This window comes from Lithobates pipiens, unplaced genomic scaffold, assembly GCF_037356315.1.
Source record: "Lithobates pipiens isolate NorthernLeopardFrog02 unplaced genomic scaffold, aLitPip1_a1.2 Scaffold_22, whole genome shotgun sequence".
Lineage (NCBI taxonomy): Eukaryota > Metazoa > Chordata > Amphibia > Anura > Ranidae > Lithobates > Lithobates pipiens.
This window is the reverse complement of record NW_027507784.1, coordinates 23,016,313-23,035,204: the sequence shown is the minus strand read 5'-3', so window position 1 is coordinate 23,035,204 and position 18,892 is coordinate 23,016,313. Positions and strand designations below refer to the sequence as shown.

Below are 18,892 nucleotides of genomic sequence, written 5' to 3'. Positions count from 1 at the left end.
TCTCATTTGTTTACATTTGAGATCATCTCCTATTGGCAGCTGTGATCGCTCTGTGAACGGCCGCTTTGATTGGCCGTTCACGGCGATCTGTATTCGCCTGTCTCCCGGAGACACGGCGGATACAAAACTTCCGCGATGCGCGCCGCCGGGCGCGCGCATTGCGGAAGTAAACACAAAGCCGTCCAGGGACGACCGCCCGGACGAACCCGCCTGCCCCACGGCCGTATTTCGGCTATAGGGCGGGCGGGAGGAGGTTAAAGATATGCGGTTGAAATTTGTGTCATCAGACTCAACCCTGAGGCCGCGTACACACGGGCGGACTGTCTGACGGACTTGGTCCGCTGAAATGTGTTTCAGCGGACAGTCCGCTCGTGTGTGGGCTTCAGCAGACTTTTTCAGCGGACAGTCTGGCGGACTAAGTCTTTCGGAATTTCCGTAATACAGTCCGTCCAAACTTGGTTTCAGCGGACAGTCCGCTCGTGTGTAGGCAAGTTGGATGGACTAAGTATGGCGCATGCTCAGAAAGGATTTACGCGGCCGAAGGTTGCATTGCTGTGTATTGGACGTCGTATTTCTAGTCCCGTCGTACGTGCTGTACACGTCATCGCGCAAGCTTTCGACAGACTGTCTGTTCATCGTGTGTGGTCAAGTCCGTTCATTTGAAAGTAGGACGGACTGTCTGTCGGACTTAGTTGGGCAGACAATCCGCCCGTGTGTACGCGGCCTGAGGGTTTTTATACCCTGTAAGATATCATAGCAAAAATATGGTTTAAATTTTTGTGCGCATTATTTATGAATATATTTTATTGTGGAAGCTGTATTAATGTGAATTTTTTCTCTTTTGTCAGTTGGCAATGCTTTCAGTGATTCCGATTTCTCGGTGTGCGGTTCCCCGTTGGTGTCCAGTCGGATAGTTGGCGGTACGGATGCGTTGGATGGGGAGTGGCCCTGGCAGGTCGCTGTTATAGATAAAGAATCAGATGGAGAATATCTATGTGGAGGCTCCCTGATCTCCCCGGAGTGGGTTATGACGGCAGCGCATTGCATCCACAAGTGAGTTTATTATGTTTAAACATTTATATAAATGTTTCCAAGAATTAGTCATTGGCATGTGGATTGATACATTGTCCATCTATTATAAATGTCTACTGTCAAGGGCACATCATTGATCACCACTGATTGGTCTACATCACAAAAGAGCCCCTGAAGATAAATAGATTAGATCGATAGATAGATAGATAGATAGATAGATAGATAGATAGATAGATAGATAGATAGATAGATAGATAGATAAAGATGGAAAGATGGATGGATGGATGGATAGATGGATGGATAGATGGATAGATGGATGGATGGATGGATAGATGGATGGATGGATGGATAGATGGATAGATGGATGGATAGATGGTTGGATGGATGGATGGATGGATGGATAGATGGATGGATAGATGGATGGATGGATGGATAGATGGATAGATTGATGGATGGATGGATAGATGGATAGATGGATGGATGGATGGATGGATGGATGGATGGATGGATAGATGGATGGATAGATGGATAGATGGATAGATGGATGGATAGATGGTTAGATGGATAGATGGATAGATGGTTAGATGGATGGATGGATGGATGGATGGATGGATGGATGGATGGATGGATAGATGGATAGATGGATGGATGGATGGATGGATGGATAGATGGATGGATGGATGGATGGATGGATGGATGGATAGATGGATAGATGGATGGATGCATGGATAGATGGATAGATGGATGGATGGATGGATGGATGGATGGATGGATAGATGGATAGATGGATGGATAGATGGATAGATGGATGGATGGATGGATGGATGGATAGATGGATAGATGGATAGATACATATATAGGTTAAATAGGTACAGTGCCAAGGCAAGTTCATCTAGCACCCAGAGCAAAGATGTCAAACGGCGATCCCCCAAAATGTATGGGCATTATGTGTTAGCAAAAATCCCCTCCCTACAAAAAAAAATGAGCATTCATTTTCACACTTACCCGCAAGCATGAATTCCTTTTGCAAATCAATATTCTCCCCAAACAACCCCCCCTCTCTTCCAGTACAAATCCCTCCCCCCAAGCCCAAGTCCTCTCCCTCCCCAAATCACCTCCTCCTAGCACAAATCTTCTCACCCTCAAATTTCCCCTCTAAGTATAAATCCATTCCCCCACTCCAAATCCCTCTCTCCTAGATCTCACCCCCCCAAATCCTACCCCCAAATTCCCCCCAGCACAAATCCCCCCCAATCATCCCTACTGTTACAAATCCCTCTTCCAGAAATCCACTCCTCTAGTACTAGTTGCCCTCTTCAAATCAGCCATTCTAGGACAATCCCCCAAAATCTCCACTGCAGCCAGGGCAGCGGCCCCTCCTGCCCACCTATTGTCCTGGCCCTGGATAGATAGATAGATAGATAGATAGATAGATAGATAGATAGATAGATAGATAGATAGATAGATAGATAGATAGATAGATAGATAGATAGAGTGTCGGGACAAGGTCATCTAGCGCCCAGGGCAAAGATGTCAAACGGCGATCCCCCAAAATGTATGGGCATTATGTGTCAGCAAAAATCCCCCCCCCCCCTACAAAAAATTTAGCACTAATTTTCACACTTACTCCCAAGCATGAATTCCCTTTGCAAATCAATATTCTCCCCAAACAAAAAAAAAAACTCTTCTTCCAGTACAAATCCCTCTCCTCAAGCCCAAGTCCTCTCCCTCCCCAAATCACCTCCTCCTAGCACAAATCTTCTCACCCTTAAATTTCCCCTCTAAGCGTAAATCCATTACCCCTCTCCAAATCCCCCTCTCCTAGATCTCATCCCCCCAAATCCCCCCCAGCACAAATGCCCCCAATCATCCCTACTGATACAAATCCCTCTTCCAGAAATTTACTGTTCTAGTACTAGTTCCCCTCTTCAAATCAGCCATTCTAGGAAAATTCCCCAAAATCCCCACCGCACCTAGGGCAGCTACCCCTCCTGCCCACCTATTGTCCTGCCCTGGATAGATAGATAGATAGATAGATAGATAGATAGATAGATAGATAGATAGATAGATAGATAGATGTAAATATGCAATTTCTATACATTATGCATGGCTCCTGCAGAAACGGGTGATGGATTGAGCCAAACTGAACTGTTGGCTCCTCCCTAACTGTCATGGACCCACCTCCAGCCTGAAACTGGACAGTGAAGGAGTATCAGCTCATCGCTCTGTCATTTTGCTCTCTCCTCCTATCAGAGTGATCCATGTCAGCACATGAACTGATTGGCTGGCTCCTTGTGCTGCTTCTCCGTTCCCCAGAGTTCTGCTGTACAGGGCCGGTAAAAAGCTGAAACAAAGTCAGATTCAGGAGCTTACACTGCTTGCATTAAAAAAAAAATGCATGCAATGATGTATTTATGAAGACAGATCTGTGTTATTTTATAGCTTTAATCTCTACTTTATTTATTTTTATGTTGTTCTTTTCAACCTTTTAAGTCTCATCCACTTCTGAGCCATCAATAGAGATTACTGCAACTTAGCCTCACAATAAACTCTGATGACCCTGCCTACGTTCATACTATTAGGCTTGTGTACATTCAGTCCAATCATAGAGAACACATTATGGACAAGTTTTATTTCATTCATTAGGTTCTGAAGGTCATTGGTAGTAATGACATTGCACTTTCTTCTGCAGCAGATGGTTCCTCATTCATACATGTTATGTTCTGTTTTCTTTCTGCAGACCTATCCAAGTATCGAATTATAAAATATATTTGGGCATGTACCAGCTGGGTGTGAACAGCTCTCATACAGTTGTTGCCAATGTAAGGAAAATCATTGTCAACAGTAATTTTACAAGTGATGGAGATCCTGGGGACATCGCCCTGGTATGGCTGGCCACACCTGTCAACTATACTCAGTACATCATGCCAATCTGTCTGCCATCTTCCATCACCACCTTCCCCTGTGGTACGGAGTGCTGGGTGACCGGCTGGGGCACAAGATCTTATGGAGGTGAGTCCATAAAATGATAAGCGAAAGTGACTTCACTCATTGTCCATACTAAGAAATCAGGCCTGTCACTATTTTATGTTACATATGAATGGCCAATTCATATGGAGTTTGTTAAATTCTGTTAAAAATCCATTAAACTGGAACTCAGCAGTGAATCCTTTTGAAGTCTATGGAGAAGAGGGAAGGTGGGCAAGGGGGAGAAGGTCTTTTTAATGTGACTTTAAAGTGGTTGTAAACCCTTACAGACCACTTAGACCGCCTAGATTAAAGCTTACCTGTAGGTCCAAGAAATATCTCCTTAACCTACGCGGTTGAGGAGGAGATATTTTACAAAAAAAGGGCACCACTGTCTATGGAGCATGGGTGCCGTGCACAACGGCGCAGGTGCACTGGGCATGCTGCAAGTGAAGGTAAACATGCCATCACTTTACGGCTCCCATGCACATGGGTCGGAGTGATGTCAACGCTGCTCCGGCCACTCGCAGCGCCGGAGCAGCAAAACATGGAAGGAAGATTGACGCTTTGTGGAAGTAGGGACAGCGGTGACATCGCTGGCTCCTGTGTCAGGTAAGTGACACATAATGGGCTACTATGCGATGTGATGCTTTGTGATGCGATGCGATGCATAGTAGTCCATTTTGCTTTACCTTTACAGGGAAACAAAGAGGAAGTAAACCCATCAGGGTTTACTTCCTCTTTAAGGGTAATATGGAAAAAGCACCAATCCTTTCAATTACAAGCATGGGAGTGGGGGTGAGCATCGAACATGAGCTCAACCCAAACCGTTGTGGTTTTGGTAATGAATCTCCTTCACTGCTATAGCAACCAGTTACCAATATTTCATTTTCCTGGGATCTAAACTGGGTCTTGTGGCTTAAAAGGGTCAAAAATGAGAGTTGTCTTATATTTCAGCCCCTTCTCTATAAAATCAGGGTCCCCAGCAGTGATTTGTGTGTGTGTGTTGGAGAGACCTAGAGTAGATAGGGTAGCACTCTCTCAACTTTCCCTATTACGTTAGTGTTTTTAGGGTTGGGGTTTGTGGATTAGGTCTATTTTGTTTGAGATAGACTATATTTTATTTTAACATAAGTTTGCTTGAATCTTTATTTTTGCAACACATCACTGCATGCTATTGTTAAGTACACCAAAGCACCATATCCTTAATCCCCATTCTACCATATCTGCTGATAAAGTTGGGTAATCCCCCCATATTAGAAATGTTAGGCAAGCTTGAAGGGAGAGGCAGAGAATCTGAATGCACAGCTAGTAGAGGGTAATTGGGTTCTGCAGCTGCAAACAAAATAATGTGCCAAAATCAGATGATTCACTCTATAAAGTGAGGACCCAATGGACTTTTGGGTGTGCAGGCTGGACCACCAGTCTATACTCACACAGTACTCTCTAATTTTTACATGCTGTACATCATATCTGTACAAAATGTTCCAGATTTTCTTCTGTGAAATAATGCACTACCATATAATGTTATACCAAAGCTACTAACTTGGTGTGCATTGAGTTTCTGTAATAACTCTGGCTTTTTTCTTGTAAAATAATAAATTCTAACTTCAATGTATTGATAAAAGCTTGCCTTGTGTCTCTCTCTGAAACTGCTGCCTATTTAACTGTGCATGATGTCTTTAAAATATTTATGGTTATTTTCTCTGAAATAATGCAATATATATATATATATATATATATATATATATATATATATATATATATATATATATATATATATATATTTTTTTTTTTTTTATAAATTTTGCCTGATCTCTCCCTATTCAAGTGTGGCCTAACAAAGCTGTTTATATACTGTGCATTGGTTGCACAGTAATTATTACTATTGCTAGAGTTTGTACAATAAGGCTGACTCTTGTCTCTGAAAAAAACACAATTAAGTTTTTATTTTACACTAAAACATGTCTTGTTCCCCCCTCTTAAATTACTTACTAATGTATCTGTTTGCAACTGCACAATTATTTTGGAAAATAAATTATTTGGAAATGTTTGTAAAACAATACTCATGCCTGAGCAGATGCAATTATCTTGCAAGGAACCCATTGTTTTCATTTTTTTGTTTTCTGTATTTTTAACCACTGCTTTTCCCTCCCTCTAGGCCTGCCTTATAGTTTTAATGCAGGCTATTGCTCAAATGTAATGGCAGCAATGGCAATAAATACTGAATGTGGTACTATGGCTCACAATACTTCACTGCACAATGCTAAAAAATGAAACTTAAAGTGCTAAATTCCATTGAAAAACATGCTTGGGCACACTCTAAATCCTTCCACAAATCTCTCACCAACAAGCTTAAGGACTTTCAATTGATATATACTTGAATAGCTCACAATATTGGGGCCAAGGAGTACACATTTTACTCACATCCCCATAACTATGCTAGGCTGGACTACATTTTTTTTCAATCCCTATAGTCCTAGCTAACTCTACTGCAGCTTCTATCCATAACTATGGCTGGTCTGACCACCAATTACCTCATTGTCACTGAGTTTATCAAGCTTGCACCCACTCCATACACTTGGAGAGTGAATGAAGCTCTACTCTCGGATGCCACCATGAAGGCAGAGGTTTCAAAAGTGCTGGGTGAGTATTTTGAGTTAAACTCCTCTCAGGAGACCCCTGTTATGATTGGGTTGCACATAAGGCAGTTATAAGGGATATATGAATTACAGTGGTGTGAAAAAGTGTTTGCCCCCTTCCTCATTTCCTGTTCCTTTGCATGTTTGTCACACTTAAGTGTTTCGGAACATCAAACCAATTTAAACAATAGTCAAGGACAACACAAGTAAACACAAAATGCAATTTGTAAATGAAGGTGTTTATTATTAAAGGTGAAAAAAAATCCAAACCATCATGGCCCTGTGTAAAAAAGTGATTGCCCCCCTTGTTAAAACATACTATAACTGTGGTTGTCCACACCTGAGTTCAATTTCTCTAGCCACACCCAGGCCTGATTATTGCCACACCTGTTCACAATCAAGGCATCACTTAAATAGGAGCTGCTTGACACAGTAAGGTCCACCAGAAGATCCTTAAAAGCTACACATCATGCCGAGACCCAAAGAAATTCAGGAACAATTGAGAAAGAAAGTAATTGAGATCTATCAGTCTGGAAAGGGTTATAAAGCCATTTCCAAAGCTTTGGGAATCCAGCGAACCACAGTGAGAGCCATTATCCACAAATGGTGAAGACATGGAACAGTGGTGAACCTTCCCAGGAGTGGCCGGCCGCCCAAAATTACCCCAAGAGCGCAGCGACGACTCATCCAAGAGGTCACAAAAGACCCCACAACAACGTCCAAGGAACTGCAGGCCTCACTTGCCTCAGTTAAGGTCAGCGTTCATGCCTCCACCATCAGGAAAAGACTGGGCAAAAATGGCCTGCATGGCAGAGTTCCAAGGAGAAAACCACTGATGAGCAAAAACAACATCAAAGCTCGTCTCAATTTCTCCACAACACATCTTGATGATCCCCAAGACTTTTGGGACAACATTCTGTGGACCGATGAGACAAAAGGGGAACTCTTTGGAAGGTGTGTGTCCAAGTATATCTGGCGTAGAAGGAACACTGCATTTCATAAAAAGAACATTATACCAACAGTAAAATATGGTGGTGGTAGTGTGATGGTCTGGGGCTGTTTTGCTGCTTCAGGACCTGGAAGACTTGCCGTGATAAAAGGAACTATGAATTCTGCTGTCTACCAAGAGATCCTGAAGGAGAATGTCCGACCATCTGTTCGTGTACTCAAGCTGAAACGAACTTGGGTTCTGCAGCAGGACAATGATCCTAAACACACCAGCAAGTCCACCACCGAATGGCTGAAGAAAAACAAAATGAAGACTTTGGAGTGGCCTAGCCAAAGTCCTGACCTGAATCCTATTGAGATGTTGTGGTATGACCTTAAAAAGGCCGTTCATGCTCGAAAACCCTCTAATGTAACTGAATTAGGACAATTCTGCAAAGATGAGTGGGCCAAAATTCCTCCAGGACGCTGTAAAAGCCTCATTGCACGTTATCGCAAACGCTTGGTTGCAGTTGTTGCTGCTAAGGGTGGCCCAACCAGTTATTAGGTTTAGGGGGCAATCACTTTTTCACACAGGGCCATGATGGTTTGGATTTTTTTACACCTTTAATAATAAACACCTTCATTTACAAATTGCATTTTGTGTTTACTTGTGTTGTCCTTGACTATTGTTTAAATTGGTTTGATGTTCCGAAACACTTAAGTGTGACAAACATGCAAAGGAACAGGAAATGAGGAAGGGGGCAAACACTTTTTCACACCACTGTAGCTTAGTGGCTGCCCAGAATAGGGATAATCAACAAAACATTGTATACCTCATCCGAGAACTAGATCAACTGTATAAAAAGTGCATGGATCTCCACTCTGAGTCTATCAGACAACTCTATTGAGCTGAAGCGCTTAGAACTAGATTCCTTATTATCTGCCAAGGTAGAAAAAGCTCTGAGATGGTCTAAGGCAGGGCCGTTTCTAAAGCAGGGCAAAAGGGGTAGCTGCCCTGGGCCCTGTCATTGTTGCGGGGCCCAAAGCAGCTGCCTCATACTTGCCGACAATCCTGGTTTAAATTCCCTTGAGGTTTTAGTCCTGTGCTGTGTCCTGATATCTCAGTGTGAAGTGCTGCTACTAATTCTGCCCAGCTCTGCCCTATTGTTGTGTAAAGATGACTCACCTGCAGACCCTGTGTTTAGATGTAAATTACCAGCATTTATATGCAAATAGGGGTGGCCAGCGGCATGGCTATATATATCATGCCCCCCTGAGGTCATATCCACAGTAATCTCTAGCAACCAATCAACAAGCAGAAATCATATGCTGTAACCTCTAGCAACTAATCAGTGAGCCGTATTGTGTGCTGTAACCTCTAGAAACCAGTCAGTGAGCGTTAATGATACACTGTAACCTCTGCCAACCAATCGCAATAGCTTCCTGATCTGATTCAGTAAACAGATTTTGAGTCTAGCTGCTATTTATTGTATGTCTCAGAGCAGACGGAGAGCTAAACTGCATGGGGGGGCCCCCCAAGAAAAGTTTTTCCCAGGGTCCAATCAATATTAAAGACGGCCTTGGTCTAAGGCAAAATTTATTTGCATAGTAATAATGCCTCAACTATGTTTGCTAGAAAGTTGCACCAGTCACTCCCTCCCCCACATGTTTAGAATTTATACACCCCTACGGGTTTGACTACCTCCAATCCGCAGAAGGTTTTAAAAATGTTTGTAAATTTTTACTCATCCCTTCTAGCCCACCCCAAAGTGAACCCTTGGAGGACACACTCTCTTGGTTTGCCTCAATCAAGATTCCTACCCTTACCCCTTCACAATTGGAGACTCTAAACTCCCCAATTACTTTTCCCGAGGTCTCAGAGGTTTTTAAATCCCTAAAAATGGTCTCTGCCCCAGGTCCAGAAGGATTTTCCTCTCTGTTCTACACATTTTTTTCCTCCCAACTGGTCCAGCTTTTTAATCATATTATTCAATAGTGATGGCCGAACGGTTCGCCCGGCGGTCGTTTCGTGGCGAATTTTGGACGTTAGCGGTCCGCTCGTTCGGCGGACTATTGGCGCCGTTCGCCCGGCGGACCTTCGTGTTTAATGTGTAAAAGAACTTTGACCTATGATGACACATCCATCATGGGGTACAGGACAGCCAATTGAGACATGACAGCACATGGACACTTGGACATTCCCCCTAACCTATAAATACACCCGATCCGGTGGCCATTTTACATTCTTTCTTCTGTCACTATAGGGAAAGGTTGCTGTGTGGAGTAGGGAGAGATATATCGCTAGCTATTTGGTACACAAAAGTTCTTTTCAGGACTGGTATAGGTGTTAGGTGTATATAGGTTTGCTGTGCTACTGATTGTTGCAGCAGCCTGAGTGTCTTTTGTCAGTTTAGAGAAAGGGACAGGACGGTGCTGCAGGGAGTGTCAGATTAGTCATCATCATTATCATCATCATCATTAGCTGTTACTATCAGGTCCACAAAAGAGCTATTCCAGTAACCACTAATCGTTCCAGTCTCCTCTGTTTTGCCAGTTTGTATAGGTACAGGAAGGAAGCAGTGTGTCAGGCAGTGAGGGTCAGTTTAAAGAGTTGCTGTTACTATTAGTTCCACAAAGGTTATTTTCAGGACTGGTATCAGTGGTACAGTAATAGGCTTGTACACGTATAATATTCTTTCTTCCAAATATAGAAAGAATATTATACTTGACTGCTGCCCTTCTGCTGCAGTCTGCTAATCATTCACAACTCACTTGTTCCACAAAGCTCTTTATCAGGACTGGTAACTTGGTCTGTCTAGGGTGCTACAGTACATAGGGTTGAGTGAGGTACAGTCTGCTGTTCTGTAAGGACCGCTATCGGTCCACAATAGATAGGGTTGAGGTGCACCACTGCTAACCGCTGCCCTATACTGCAGCAGTCCTTCAGCAGTATAGGGACTGACGTACAGTCTGCTAATCAGTCACACCATCCCTGTGCTGTGCTGATTTACTCCTGGGGGTTCTTATTATGAGGGGATCACACCATCCCTGTGCTGTGCTGAGTTTCTCCTGGGCCTGCTTATTATGAGGGGATCACACCATCCCTGTGCTGTGCTGACTTCCTCCTGGGGCTGCTTACGGTGCTGCTGTCAGTGCTGTATATCACGGTGCTGGTGTGAGTGCTTAATGTCACGGTGCTGCTGTCAGTGCTGTATATCACGGTGCTGATGTCAGTGCTTAATGTCACGCTTCTGATGTCAGTGCTCTCTATCTACGTTCTGCAGTCAGTGCTGTATATCACGGTGCTGATGTCAGTGCTTAATGTCACACTTCTGATGTCAGTGCCCTCTATCACGGTGCTGCTGTCAGATGACTCTATCACGGTGCAGGTGTCATTGCTGTATGTCACGCTGCTGGTGATCATCTCCTGCACCCTCTTCTTTGCCTACTCTGGTCCCTGACCTTCCCTCTCCTCCATTGCCTTCATGCGCTCCACAGCCCTGAATTGTCAGAACAATTTCCCATATAAGAAAAGAATGCTTGTAGTTATCGATCCCAAATTCACCTCATACATGTATTATGTCATTGGCCATGTGGTGGGACTATGTTTGCCCAGCTAATAATTATTTGGTGGCTGCAAATTTGACCTAAAGGTTTGCAAAGTTCGCCTCCCATTGAAGTCAATGGGGCCCGCCGCGAACGTTTGGTTTCGCGAACGGTCGGCCCCGTTCGCGGTCCGCGTTCGCGAAACGTCCCGTCGGAAGTTCGTCCATCACTATTATTCAAGGTCATAAGGTTCCCTGAGGAGATGCTTTTAGCTAACATGTCTCTTATCCCAAAGCCTAAGAAAGACCATGCCTTGCCCCAAAACTATAGGCCTACCTCGGTGATCAAAAATTACCTAAAGATCTTTTGTAGAATCCTGGCTGATCACCTAGTAGCTATTATTCCTTCCCTGATCTCATCATTTCAGTCAGGTTTCATTCCCAACCTCCTTATCGTGGACAACATTCACATAGCAACAAACATTATCCATATTTTTGGTAAAAAAAAATCGCAATAAGTGTTTATTGATTGGTTTGCACAAAAGTTATAGCGTCTACAAAATAGGGGTTAGTTTGATAGCATTTTTATTAATATATATTTTTTTTACTAGTAATGACTGCGACATTATGGCGGACACATCAGACACTTTTGACACATTTTTGGGACAACTTTCATTTTTACAGCGATCAGTGCTATAAAATTGCACTGATTACTGTAAAAATGGCACTGGCAGTGAAGGGATTAACCACTAGCTGGCTAGGAAGGGGTGTGTCCTAGGGAGTGATTCTAACTGTTAGGGGGCTTGGCTATGAGTGACTCATCACTGATCACCGCTCCCGATTACAGGAAGATGTGATCAGTGACACTGTCACTAGGCAAAATGGGGAGATGCTTGTTTACATTAGTATCTCCCCGTTCTTCCTCTCCATGAGATGATCGTGGGTATCCCCGCAGACTCGATGTCCGCGGGACCCGTGATCCTACACACGGAGCTTGCGGCGGGTGCGTGTGCTCACCGACACGCACACAATGGCATTGTGGCAAATTTAAAGGGACATACAAGTACGCCTATTTTTTCAGCCATGCCATTCTGCCAACATAAATGTACAGGCAAGCGGTAAAGGACTTAGCAAAGTTTGCTAATCTATCGGGTCTCTCTGTGAATGTTTCCAAATCGATGGCCCTGCCAATCAATTTTATCCCTTCTGAGCTGGAGACGATTAAAGCATCCTTTGCTTTTATTTGTTCAACATCTTCCCTTTCTTACCTAGGGATCACACTTTCCGGAAACTATAAATCATTATTCAACAGTAACTACCACCCTCATTGGCCAAAATTAGACAATTGCTCAAAAATTGGACTGCCAATTACATTTCCTTTTTGGGAGGATCAATAGCGATAAAAATGTCTATTCTTCCCAAACTCCTTTACTTATTTTGAGCCCTACCTATTTTTATATCCAAGTCCTATCTCCTTAAAATCCAAACTGAATTGAACAACTTTTTCTGGCAGGGAAAATCTCCACAGTTTGCCAGGGCAGTTCTACATCATTCCCATAGATGAGGAGGTTTGGGAGTCCCTCAGATATGGTTGTATTAAATTGCAAGTAGATTCTTGCAATTATCCCAATGGAACATTATAGAACCTCATGTTGGCGTAAGGGTGTACTTACTTTTGTTGGCAGCGGTTTAGACATTAATAGCTGTGTGTTGAGTTATTTTACTACTTTACATTGTAGCAAAGTGTCATTTCTTCAGTGTTATCACATGAAAAAATGTAATAAAATATTTACAAAAATGTGAGGGGTGTACCAGGGGCAGACTGACCATTGGGCCACTCGGGCACTGCCCGAGGGCCCCATGCCACTAGGGGGCCCCATCAGGGTTGCCAGCCTAAGTAAAACCAGGGACAGTATGTAAAAATTTGTGTTTTTTTTTTTTTACATCTGTCTCTGAAATGTCCCTTACCAACATCTTTTTGGTCTAAAAATCCAGAGATTGTAGCTGCCCCACCTCTCCAGTAACTTCTCAGCCAATAGAAACATGTCTATGTATAATGTGTGATTGTATACTGTGTGCGTGTTTGTGTATACTGTGTGGCCCCATAATCTCTGATTGCCTGGGGGCCCCATAATCTCCTATTGCCCGGGGGCCCCATGAGTTGTCAGTCCGCCCCTGGGGCGTATTCACTTTTGTTAGATACTGTATATTGTTAATTTTTCTTTTTTTTTTTTTGGTTACTTTTTTCAATAAAAGTTTGTAAAAAACAAACAAAAAAAAAACATGCTTGGGGTGCCAAATGTTTTAATTGTCTAGTTGAAGTGTCTGTAGTTTTAAGGGAAGAAGTGAGAGGCCCACATCCCTAATTTAGTACACACAACTAGAAACATCCTCTGAATGGGACTTTTTAGGGTATCAACCACTTCAGTAAAAGTTAAAAGTATATTCCATAACAAAATACAATAAAAGAAGAGATGCAGCTCACATGACAGATAACCATTTGATCAGTCAACACATTGGTTTGACGAAGACAGTAATATTCCGAAGCATTTAGAAATTTAACACATTTTAGCCTTTTCTTCTTCAGGGGGCAATTAAATGTCAAAAGATGGTTATCTACAATACTGTCAGGGCTGGGCTCCTAGCCCTCCCTTCTCTGTGCTCAGGTTGCTCAGATGTCAGTTAATTGCCAGTACTCATCGTTCCATAGTGGCTCACCTGCTGATCATTTCTTGCTCGTTAGTCCAGCCTACAGCCAGCCCCTTTTGACCATTTAAACTGCCTGGCTCATTCCTTCTGTGCCTTCGCCTTGGTCAAACATATCAGGAGACTCTCTGCTGTGTTCCCGTTGAAGACTTGCCTGGCTGACCTCCCTTCTGGTTCCTGATCCTGTCTGCTGCCTCCGACTATGCTAAGCTCTGGTTTCCTGATCTACTGGCTTGTTCTTACTATCCACTTTGGATGCCGTACCCTGGCTATGTTTTGACTACATTTACTGATTTGTACCATTTCTACCATTATATTAAAAGGTGTGATTTTTTACTACATTTTCTGTCTCCGTCTGATTCATGGTTCCTGACAAATACAAAAAAAAAAGCATTAAAACCATAATCACTTTGAAGGAATATTAGATGAAAATACATAAGTATATCCACTGATCCGTTAAGGTGAGAGAAATTGCATATGGAACCGCAACAATACTTAAAAGGGAAAGCTTAGGTCACAGGTGGAACGGTATATGGTGGGGGGGGGGTGGTGGAGAGAGCACCCACTCCCCCAGCCACTGCATCACATCATTATGAGAGACGCTGTCACCGTGGAGAGGGCTTCCATCTTTACCTTCCAGGTTTACGGCCTCTGACTACATGAATGGCCAGGGGCACAATGAGATCACTGCCATTCACTGCAGGCTCTGAAGGTCTGGTATGCTTTGAGGTCACCTGCTGCACGCACTCTAAAAACCTCCGTACCTCTGTACCTGTAATTCACAGTACCTACGGGTAAGCCTTATTACAGGCTTACCTGTAGGTAAAAGATAAAAAAAGAGAATCTATCTACAATGTACAATATGTATAGCATTGCGAAGAATGACCTTGTTGTGAATGACCATTTTCTTCTCTACGTTTTATCACCAGGGAACTTAATTCGAAATGGGGTCCTCCAGGAGGTCATGGTTCCCCTGATAGACCGCAATACATGTCAAACAATGTATAAGAATGGGGGACGTACTGAGAAGATCCAGTATGATCAGATCTGTGCCGGCTACATGAATGGAGGAAAGGACTCCTGCCAGGTGGGTAACACCAAGAGCGATCCATCATGGCTCACTTTTAGGTCTGGATCTCTTCACAGGAAGCTGAAGAAATGCATGGCTTCAGCTATTTCCTAGATCTGACCAACATTTTTATTTTTTTTTACTTGGCATGGATTGGAAAGATCGAGATGTTCTTTTTTTTTTTTTTAGATGTTCTGTCACATTTTTAATTGCTGTCTTTGTCCTCAGGGAAATTTCTCCTCAGTTCCTGCCATTGTATTGGATTTCAACCTAACTGTATTGTCTCCCCTTTTGTTTTAGATGCTGAACAAACCATCACAGAAAGATATAGTAAATCACTAAAATAATATATATATATATATATATATATATATATATATATATATATATATATATATATAAATATAAATATATATATATATATATATATATATATATATATATATATATATATATATATATATATATATATATATACTATTATATATATTTATTTATTTTATTGAAATAATCCAATGAAATCTGCAAGACAATCCAACAACCCATTCTGGGAGATCAAGAATGCCCCCCCCCCTTTTCAGAGATAAAATATACTATTATATATACTATTATATTCTGTATATATTGTGGGTGATTGGCTTCAAGCAGGGAGGAATGCCTTGTACACATGGTCAGACATTCCAACCAAAAAATCTTTTTCCAACGGATTTTGGCCAAAACTAGTCTTGCATACACACGGTCGCACAAAGTCCGATCGTTCAGAACAAGGTGACGTTCGTAGCGTACGATGGGACTACGTAGAGGCCCGTAGCCAATAGCTTTTGTCGCCAAATTTTTTCTGAGCATGAGTGGCACTTTGTGCATCGGAATTCTCTGCACACGATTGGAAAAGTCAGATCGGATTTTGTTGTCGGAAAAATTTTGATCCGGCTCTCAAACTTTTTCTGTCGGAAATTCCGACAGAAAAAGTCAGTTGGAGCCCACACACGATCTGATCTTCTGACAATATAATCTGATTGGACCTTTTTCGTCTGAATTTCCGACCGTGTGTATGGGGCATTACTTTAAGGGCTTTCTGCACATATTTTTATAAAAGAAAAATCAAGAGATAAACAACAAAATGTATTTAGCCTCCTGGCTTATAGAGAGACCACAGTACAGCTATGAGGCCGCGTACACACGCGCGGACTGTTCGCCCAACCTTGTTCGGCAAACAGTTTGTCAAACAGTCCGCTCAAAATTTGCATGAGCGGACTTGCCCACACACGAGCGGACTGTCCGCCCAAACACTGTTCAGCGGACAAGGTTGGGCGAACAGTCCGCCCGTGTGTACGCGGCCTGAGGAAAGATTTTCTGGACTGAGGAGATTAAGGAGGATACGATCACCATGTATAAATACATAAGGGGGATATGATCTCCATGTATAAATACATAAGGGGGATATGATCTCCACGTATAAATACATAAAGGGGGATATGATCTCCATGTATAAATACATAAAGGGGATATGATCTCCATGTATAAATGCATAAGGGGGGGATATGATCTCCGTGTATAAATGCATACGGAGGGATACGATCCCCATGTATAAATACATAAGGGGGGATATGATCTCCATGTATAAATACATAAGGGGGGATATGATCTCCATGTATAAATACATAAGGGGGGATATGATCTCCATGTATAAATACATAAGGGGGGATATGATCTCCATGTATAAATACATAAAGGGGGATATGATCTCCATGTATAAATACATAAAGGGGGATATGATCTCCATGTATAAATGCATAAGGGGGGGATATGATCTCCGTGTATAAATGCATACGGAGGGATACGATCCCCATGTATAAATACATAAGGGGGGATATGATCTCCATGTATAAATACATAAGGGGGGATATGATCTCCATGTATAAATACATAAGGGGGGATACGATCCCCATGTATAAATACATAAGGGGGGATATGATCTCCATGTATAAATACATAAGGGGGGATATAATCTCCATGTATAAATACATAAGGGGGGATATAATCTCCATGTATAAATACATAAGGGGGATATGATCTCCATGTATAAATACATAAGGGGGATATGATCTCCATGTATAAATACATAAAGGGGGATATGATCTCCATGTATAAATACATAAAGGGGGATATGATCTCCATGTATAAATGCATAAGGGGGGGATATGATCTCCATGTATAAATACATAAGGGGGGGTATGATCTCCATGTATAAATACATAAGGGGGATATGATCTCCATGTATAAATACATAAGGGGGGATATAATCTCCATGTATAAATACATAAGGGGGGATATAATCTCCATGTATAAATGCATAAGGGGGGATATAATCTCCATGTATAAATACATAAGGGGGGATATAATCACCATGTATAAATACATAAGGGGGGGTATGATCTCCATGTATAAATACATAACGGGGGATATAATCACCATGTATAAATACATAAGGGGGGATATGATCTCCATGTATAAATACATAAGGGGGCATATGATCTCCATGTATAAATACATGAGGGGGGATATGATCTCCATGTATAAATACATAGGGGGGGATATGATCACCATGTATAAATACATAAGGGGGGGGATATGATCTCCATGTATAAATACATAAGGGGGCATAGGATCATCATGTATAGATAAATGAAATAATGTAGTAAAAATTAGCGCTGGCAAGATATTCAATTAGCAGCTAGCACACATAAAGGTGAATATACAACCTCTAACAATCAACAAAATGGCAAATAAAGGTGCAGAGCTTCACAGTATTTAATAAATGTCCATGTAAGTTGATAGCTAGTCCCAATTGTAAACAAACTGTATAGGAGCCTTCAAATTGCCACCACCGTAAGCCTGTGCATGCTCAGGATCCTTTTCTGTTTGGTAGAGTAAGATTCAAGTTGTGTGCCTATGTCTTTGATGAAAATGAGTGCCTGAGGAGGAAACAGATGAACCTAAAGATGAATTAGAGGCATTTCCATCCTCCATCATATTGTGTTTCTCAATATCAGATCGAATAGTTGATGGCGATGGTAGCTGACGGTTGTTACTGTCTTCCAGGGTGACTCAGGAGGACCTCTGGTGTGTAAGGTCAAGGGAGTCTGGTACGAAGTTGGAATCGTAAGCTGGGGAATTGGCTGCGCCGAAGAAAATTACCCTGGGGTGTACACCCTGGTTATGGCCCACCAAAACTGGATCAGCACTTATGTGAACGCAAACTTCAGTAATGTCCTCAACATCTCCAAACCAACACTGAAATGTGCAGGAGACTTCAAAAGCAATGGAGGAAACATCTATCTCTCACACTTTCACTGGTCTCTCTTGGTTATAGCTACTCTTCTGTCCTTCTATCTATAACCAGTTATTGTCCACCTACATAAACAGTAAACTACGATAAAGGGTTTAATGGACCAGAGAGAGTACATCCAAATGTCCTACTAGAGTACGAGAAATAAACACATCTTAATATTAGTAGTGGGTGTTCTTTTCTAGTAGTTTTTGATCTGTATACATAAAATGTATTGTTTTATTCTTGGAACCTGGCTGATGGTTGGATATTACTTTTTTTTTTAACGCTTTTTTTTTTCATTTGATTTTATTTTTCATACCAGAAGTCTAACAAGCCTCCTATGTGATAGCATGGGCAGGTGTCAGATACTCTTTACGGAGACGTCAGGGTTCTTTTTTAACCACAATCCTCCAATGCAGCTAATCCAGAACTGATCATGCTTGATTAGCTGAATCCTTGGCTACAGACAGCTCTAAAAATGGAAGTGAAAAAATCATGCAAACCCCATGCAAAGGAAAAAAAAATAGGTCCCTCCAAGACAGGACCATCTTTGATATTGAATGGACCTTGGGCAAACATTTTCTTGGGCCCCCTCCATGAAGTTTCGCTCTCCACCTGCTCTAAGGCATACAATAGCAACTAGACTCAACATCCATTTACTGAATGAGATCAG

At 42.2% G+C, this 18,892-nt stretch overlaps 1 protein-coding gene across 1 annotated transcript in view; it reads left to right on the top strand.

The window, feature by feature from the left end:
- LOC143923424 (serine protease 33-like) overlaps positions 1 to 18,401 on the top strand; it is a 38,790-nt gene extending 20,389 nt beyond the window's left edge. The window contains exons 2-5 of the mRNA XM_077447083.1: positions 849 to 1,053; positions 3,773 to 4,044; positions 14,749 to 14,906; positions 17,991 to 18,401. Of these exons, the coding sequence (XP_077303209.1) occupies positions 849 to 1,053; positions 3,773 to 4,044; positions 14,749 to 14,906; positions 17,991 to 18,287 (932 nt within the window). The 3' untranslated portion in view covers positions 18,288 to 18,401. The remainder of the gene's footprint in view (positions 1 to 848; positions 1,054 to 3,772; positions 4,045 to 14,748; positions 14,907 to 17,990) is intronic.
- Positions 18,402 to 18,892: the final 491 nt, after the last annotated feature.